Source organism: Solanum tuberosum, unplaced genomic scaffold (genome assembly GCF_000226075.1).
Source record: "Solanum tuberosum cultivar DM 1-3 516 R44 unplaced genomic scaffold, SolTub_3.0 scf00062, whole genome shotgun sequence".
NCBI lineage: Eukaryota > Viridiplantae > Streptophyta > Magnoliopsida > Solanales > Solanaceae > Solanum > Solanum tuberosum.
This window is the reverse complement of record NW_006238987.1, coordinates 762,153-769,643: the sequence shown is the minus strand read 5'-3', so window position 1 is coordinate 769,643 and position 7,491 is coordinate 762,153. Positions and strand designations below refer to the sequence as shown.

At 33.9% G+C, this 7,491-nt stretch overlaps 1 protein-coding gene across 1 annotated transcript; it reads left to right on the top strand.

Moving 5' to 3' along the window:
- The first annotated feature begins 4,819 nt into the window (after nucleotides 1–4,819).
- LOC102593329 (probable polygalacturonase non-catalytic subunit JP650) lies at nucleotides 4,820–7,196 on the top strand. The gene is made up of 2 exons (XM_006344985.2): nucleotides 4,820–4,992; nucleotides 5,189–7,196. Exons 1-2 carry the CDS (start codon nucleotides 4,912–4,914, stop codon nucleotides 7,034–7,036), a joined length of 1,929 nt encoding a protein of 642 aa, XP_006345047.1. The 5' UTR covers nucleotides 4,820–4,911; the 3' UTR covers nucleotides 7,037–7,196.
- Nucleotides 7,197–7,491: the final 295 nt, after the last annotated feature.

Here is a 7,491-nt window from a genome sequence, read left to right as displayed (position 1 = left end):
CTTTTGGCCCCACTTCTCATATTAGTAATTTAATACTTCCTTAGTCTCATTTTATATAAGTTAATTTGACTTGACACATAGTATAATACGTGTGATTTAAAATAAATGATAAATAATTGTATCACAATAAATCATTTCATTAAGAATAAAATAAATATTTTTTAAAACTAAATTGTTACTTAATATAGAAATATAGAAATGTATTTTTTTAGACAGACTAAAAGAAAAACAAGTCATATAAATCGAAACAAATGAAGTATTTAGTATTTACCAAAGTGTCCCGAGGAAGATGAATTTTCGATAGAAACAGAGTGGACCTCCGTCGTAAAAGAGGTAAGAAAAGACTTTGTAATGCCGAAAATGATTTAGGCCATTATTTAGATTTTGTTCATATTCTTTTAAAGTTGGGCAAATATAGACCTAAAGACTAACAAAATATTATATTATCGTCCAAATGTCTACTAAATTTTAGACTGCTGTCTAACTTTTTTTTCATAAAATTTTGGGTAAATTACATAAATCACATAGTTTTAATATGAAATTACAATCTATCTCTATTAAGTTTTTAATTACATTAATCTCTTAAAAAAAACGGATACAATAATTGAAGCTCAGATACATTAAATATTTTCTCGGATACATTAATATGTAGCTCAAATACATTAAAAACTAACTCGGATACATAATATGTAGCTCAGATACATTAAATACTGGCTCGAATACATTAATATATATCTCGGATACATTAAATACTGGCTCGGATACATTAATATGCAGCTCCGATACATTAAAGAAATAAGGGATTTTGGAGATTTTTAAAAGTAATAGGGAATGATGGAAATAAGTGAAACAAAATGTGTGTATTCCTGTAATTTGTCCTAAATTTTTCGATTTGCTCTATAAGGTCAATAATTTTTTTTAAAAAACTAGTATCTGGACTTTTAGCTAACTAAGCTAATAGATTTCTATCAACAATGGGCCAAAATAAGACCTTCAGACGTCCATTATTTTAGGCCCAAAAGAATATTCCATATTTTTCTCTCTTCTTTCAAGTGTTGTCAAAGATGTCATGATTAAGAAAAAAACAGCAGAAAGAAATACTTTAAACAGATAAAAAAAACAAATACAAGCACTAAGATATTCTGTCAGTGAATGTCTCTATGCTTGTGTGTATTTAAATTTTGTGATTTGTCCCCACCCACGATTAATATGAGCTTGAAATTTTCTTTGTAACTCTCCAAACTTATTCATAGTATATATAATTGTATATTTTTTATGTGTAATAATGTAAATGAAAAGAACAAATTGTCATTAACTGACAAGCTTTGTGGATAATCAAGACGATTAACCAATTATTAAGAAGTCGTCGCTCGTGGATCCATGAATTAAGAAATACCATTCGGCCATCAGCTTTACCATATAAGTTATTGTCAGGGATCTATGACTTTTGGTGGATTTTCAAAATCAGTAATTTTTTCTCAGATTTAATATTTGTATTGAGAAATTTATTAAGTGAATGTTTTCCTTATTCATTTTATTTGTTTATTATAGACTTTGCAAGCATTTTAAGAAATAATGATCAATATGAGTATTTTATCACAATAATCATATTGATTGAGAAATAAGTTATTACTATTGAGAGTAAGGAAAAAAAGAAATAAATATCTCTTTTTTTATAAGTTAAAAGTGAAAAAGCAAAAGTGAAATTCTATTTTTTTTATTTAAATTTAACAAGTAAAAGTGAATGAAGAAAATATATAAGAAATACTATGTGTTTTTTTCGATCCAGTTGAAGATATATAACTCTTTTAAGTTTTGTTCCCTTGCTAGATGAAGGTTTCAAATCTCCTTTAATGCTGTCACCAGATGCTAAGCACTGGGCGTGAGGTGGGGTGTTAAAGAATGACAAAAGTCCCACATCGGTGGTTAATGAGATGGGTGGACTCCTTATAAGGCTTGGGCAATCCTCCTCCCTTTGAGCTAGCTTTTGGGGTGTGAGTTAGGCCTAAGACCTAATTTAACATGGTATCAGAGCAGGGCCCGTCTCACCCGATGTTGGGACCCCCAAAATCAAAATTGCCCACGCACCAGATGCTAAGCACTGGGCGTGAGGTGGGGTGTTAAAGAATGACAAAAGTCCCACATCGGTGGTTAATGAGATGGGTGGACTCCTTATAAGGCTTAGGCAATCCTCCTCCCTTTGAGCTAGCTTTTGGGGTGTGAGTTAGGCCTAAGACCTAATTTAACAAATGCTTATAACATTTTTATTTACAAAAATTTAAATCTCCAATAATTCATGAAATTTTAAATTTTGAATCCGTTTAGAGTGTACACTATATTCAATACTCCTATATTTAAAACACAAACTCGGTAGAATATTTAGGTTAAAAAACAAAATTAAATAATTTTTCTTTTACTTTGACTTGACGACAAAATAATTAGTCGATGATTGCTCTTAAAGAACGATCCCTGAATAAAGAATTCATATTTACTGGCGCCCACTGTTCTTATAGGGAAATTAAACCCAAAAAATAAAATAAAAAGAAGATAGTGCTCCACCATAGTGGATAGTTAGATGAAATAGGGTAGTAGTAGTAGTAGCAGCAGCTGCATCAAACGACGATACAACAAAGATTCCCAGTTTCATTGTGGTGTCACTGACACCCATTATATTATAACAAAATAAAAGATTCCACAATTGGTCAAAAACGAAGCATGTCTGAGATTGTTCCTTGTACTCTTGTTAAGTCATTGATATTATATTATCAGTGTGTTTTTCTTCTAATATACAAGTGAGTAGTTTTATTTTTGAGAAACTTTCACCTATAACAAATACAAAATCATATTTGTATGTTATAGCTATAATTTGTATAATTGCGCTCTATAGCAAACATAAATATGTATATTTCGCTATACATATACAAAAGAAAACAGTTGTATATAATATGTTTCTGTTTCGGTATACATATACAAAAGATCAATTGTATAATATGTGTTTGTATAAAGCGAGAAAGAGAGAAAGACATAAGAGAACTGGGCAGGAGAATATTTGTATTGTATAATTATAAGTGTATATGATGAATATATATGTATTTGCATGTGTATATACAATTTTCTTCTCGCTTTATACAAACAGAAATGCAATTTATACATTTCTGTTTGTATAAGCGAGAGAGGCGAGAGAGAGAGTGACGAGCGAGATCTGGGAGAGTGGCAAGCAAGATCTGGGAGAGGGGAACGAAAATATATGTATATATACAATTTTCTCTCGCTTTATACAAACACAAACACATTTTATACATTTGCGTTTGTATAAAAAGCGAGAGTGGCGAGCGAGATTCATTAGGAGAGAGGCGAAATAACAACAGTTTGCTATCAGGTACAATTAAATCAAACTATGTTTATATCATTTAATTTGAATTAATAGTTTGCTATTATATACATAGAATTTTCCCTTTATTTTTTAGATCATTAATTCTATCTTTATGTAGTTAAGACTGTTGTAAACTTTGGACATGTTCAAGTTTTGAGCAGGTTACATATGGTTTATGAACATGGTAGAGTTAAACATTTAGCTAGGCAAGTTGAAAGAGTAGAGCATCTCTTTGTTAAAAGCCTAGATGTTGGCGTCCTATCGGAATCTGGTCAGTGGTCAGTTAGTAGTAGTACAGGTACTGCACTGCTGTGCCTGCGCTTTGTCTTGTTTTCCGTGCACGACACTAATGCTTTGATAACGTGGTCCACCAATATTATCTTCAACTTGCTAAGTTTTGCTAAATTTTCAATGCAAATATATCGAAAGCATGCTGTGGACAACCTTCAATTAGCCTATCTCAGGTCCACAATTATATTGTTTTAAGTACCAGATAGATAGAGCAGATGTTGGAGTATAATATGCTTTTATCATATCAACACACTTTATTTCTTCTTTTCCAAGATGCTATATATTCTTTAGTTTGTATTTGGATGTTCTCGAACAGAGTAGTAAATATAAATTCGCCATCTAACTTCCTTTAAGGTACTATTCAGATGAATTCAAAATATATGACTTGCATGAGAATAATCTAGGCGAATTGTGTGATTCAATTGATCCAATTCTTATTTGTATTTATACTAAAAACATTCAAAATATATACATATAAATATAATGATCAATAAGATTACACTTATTATGGATCCTCGATTTGTTTATATATTCCTATCATTATATGAAAATTGTTAAACGTTACTTTAAGAAGATTATCGGTACTTAAAAAGAACTTTAAAGATTTGCTTAGGAAGAGTACTCAAGGTCCTTCTAAGTTCCTTTAAAGATTTGCTAGGATTATGAACAAAAAAAGAGCTGCTTTAATTTTTTTAAAAGTTCCGTATCTCATAATTTGTCTGTATCTATGATTTAGTTTTAGCCAAATTATGAAAGAAGATCCTTGTACAAAAAGTAAAGCAACTTCCCTTCTGTTCATAATTTGGCTCCATGTGGTTATAGAGGGGAGCCTTGATGGAAATTATTGCCATGTGATCATGAAGTTATAGGTTCGAGCTGTGAAAATAGCCTCGCAGCACAATAAACCAATGTGATCTGACCTCCATAATTTTCTTTTTCTTTTTTTCCATGTGGTTTAATTTACTGAAATCCCCTAGTTAGATCTGAGTCAGAAGTGGAGTATTATTTTCTTTTGTTAAAAGAATATGGACAATGAGAATCTCTGCCTCTTTGTTAGTAAATATGCTATTCAAATTAATATTATACGCCGAAAGTAAGAAAATAAAAGTAAAAAATGAACATTGGTTAAGAAAAATATTGTCAGTAAAATAGGAAAGTACAGAAAAACGCCCCATATCTTCTATTTATGTCGTTATCTTCCTTAAGTTTATGACTCAAAACATAGAAGAGGGCCAATAGCCAAGCAGATGAAAATGGACCTAAGAAATGTCAAGATCAACATTTCTCTCCTCTTCATCTTCTTCTCCTTCTTGTCTTCTTCCTCCACTGTAAGTATAACTAACTAGCTTATACTTACATTTTTTTAATTATTATTCTCAATCAAAACGTAACGTATTATTGATAAGTTGGTATTTTAGCGAACTTATGCTACTTTTAAGATAAATTTATGTCGCTAGCTGAATAGATGATTGTAAACTTTTCTAATTTGTCTCTTGTCATTACATTTGAACTTAATTTTTGTAGGCTTATTCATTGGCGCAAACAAATGCACAAATTAGAAAGAATTCATTAACACCTAAAGAAAATCCATTTACAGTAAAAGCCTCACTTGTTCGATATTGGAACAAACAAATTTCCAATAAACTCCCTAAACCGGATTTCCTTTTTTCAAAAGCCTCGCCGCTCTCCGCCGCGGACGCCGCCTTCTTCACAAATCTCGCCACCCAAAAGTCACTCTCCGGCCACATTTCCACCTTCTGCTCCTCAGCGAAATTGTTCTGTTTTTCCGAATCGAACCCATACTTTGACAATACCCCTAGTAAGGATGCAGATTTTGCCGTCTACAACAACAAGAAATTCGCAACCTATGGATCTGGACGGCTCGGCGGAGGAGACGGTTTCAAAAATTATTCCGACGGTATAAACTTCGCTACCGGAGAATTCACTAAATACAGCCGGAGCTCCACTGGCCATCATGAGGATTTCACCAGCTACGCCGCGGATGGGAATGTAGCTACAGGAAATTTCACATCTTACGCCGCTGGAGCTACCGGCGGCGGAGGAACTTTCCAGAGTTACATGCCACGTGTCAATGTACCGGATCTTCGATTCGCTTCTTACGATTCCGATGGTAATAATCATAAACTTTCATTTAATAGCTACGTAGGTGATACGAATTCCGGAAGGGAATTTTTTATCAGTTATGCGAAAAACGGAAATGGGGTTCCAGCTGAATTTACTACTTATGGTGATACATCAAATGTTATTGGATCATCGTTCAATGGATATGGTGAATCGGGCAATGCTGCAAATGATTCATTTAAGGCGTACTCGTCAAATTCTAACAACCCGAATAATAATTTCAAGAATTATGGTTCGGGTGGCAATAGTGGGATTGATAGTTTCGAAAGTTATAGGGATGCAGCAAATGCAGGTAGTGACACATTTACGTCTTATGCAAGGGGTTCGAATACAGGCAAGGTGAATTTTTTGAATTACGGAAAATCGTTTAACGAAGGAACGGAAATTTTCAAAGGATATGGTAGTCAAGGAGCTAAATTTCCTTCAGTTGGGTTTAAGGTTTATGGTGTAAACAATTCATTCAAAGAGTACTCTCCAAAGGGTGTCAATTTTGCTGGTTACACAAAAAAAAACGGTCCAACAACCGGTTCATTGAAGACCAGTGGCAAAACTGTGAATAAATGGGTAGAAGAGGGTAAATTTTTTCGGGAATCCATGTTGAAGGAAGGGACCGTGATGAAAATGCCTGACATTCGTGACAAAATGCCCGGAAGGTCATTTTTGCCCCGGTCAATTTCGTCTAAATTACCGTTTTCTACCAAGGAGTTGACCGAGCTCAAGTCAATTTTCCACGCACAAGAGAACTCCACCATGGAGCATGTGATTGGGAATACGCTCGCAGAGTGCGAGCGTGCTCCAAGCCTAGGCGAGAAAAAGCAATGTGTGGCGTCTATGGAGGACATGATTGACTTTGCGGTCTCAATTTTAGGCCACAATGTGGTTGTGAGGACTACCGATAACGTAGCCGGGTCAAAGGGAGAAGTAATGATCGGAAAGGTCAAGGGAATCAACGGTGGAAGAGTGACGAAATCAGTGTCATGCCATCAAAGTCTATACCCTTACCTACTGTATTACTGCCACTCTGTTCCAAAAGTGAAGGTCTACCAAGCAGACATTCTTAACGTGGACACAAAGGCTAAGATAAATCATGGTGTTGCCATTTGTCATGTCGACACATCATCATGGAGTCCAGGTCACGGTGCTTTCGTGGCATTAGGGTCGGGTCCGGGTCTTATTGAAGTATGCCATTGGATATTTGAGAATGATATGACTTGGGCCATGGCTGACTAGGCAATTGATTGCAATGACGTGGCTATTTACTAATCCAGTATTTATTTTATTGTAATTTTAGTTTATATGTTGCCACAACTCTAAAATATATTTTGTTGTCCCCACTATTTGTCGACAAGGTTTCGTATTGAAGGTATTTAATGATTGGATTTTCTCGTATCATATAATGAGTGAATATTACACTCTTTGCTCCTTTAATATGACATTGTTTGATTCGACATAAAAAAAAAGACTAGTATTAAACTTGTGATATTTAACTTGCCACGACATTATTATACTTAGGGGTGTATAAAATTGAACCGAAAATCGAATCAAATCGCAAATCGAGAAAAAAAATTCGACTAATGATTGGTTTGACTTGATTTGGTATTGGAAAAAAAGCCCGACTATATTTAGATTGGTTTGGTTTTAACTAAAAAAAATCAACCCGAGACCAAACCAACCCGACATTATAT

Bases quoted from the DNA above. Each gene is read 5' to 3' on its own strand.
- LOC102593329 (XM_006344985.2), top strand. From the start codon at position 4,912: ATGAAAATGGACCTAAGAAATGTCAAGATCAACATTTCTCTCCTCTTC. The intron at 4,993-5,188 runs GTAAGTATAACT...TAATTTTTGTAG, and splicing joins TCTTGTCTTCTTCCTCCACT to GCTTATTCATTGGCGCAAAC.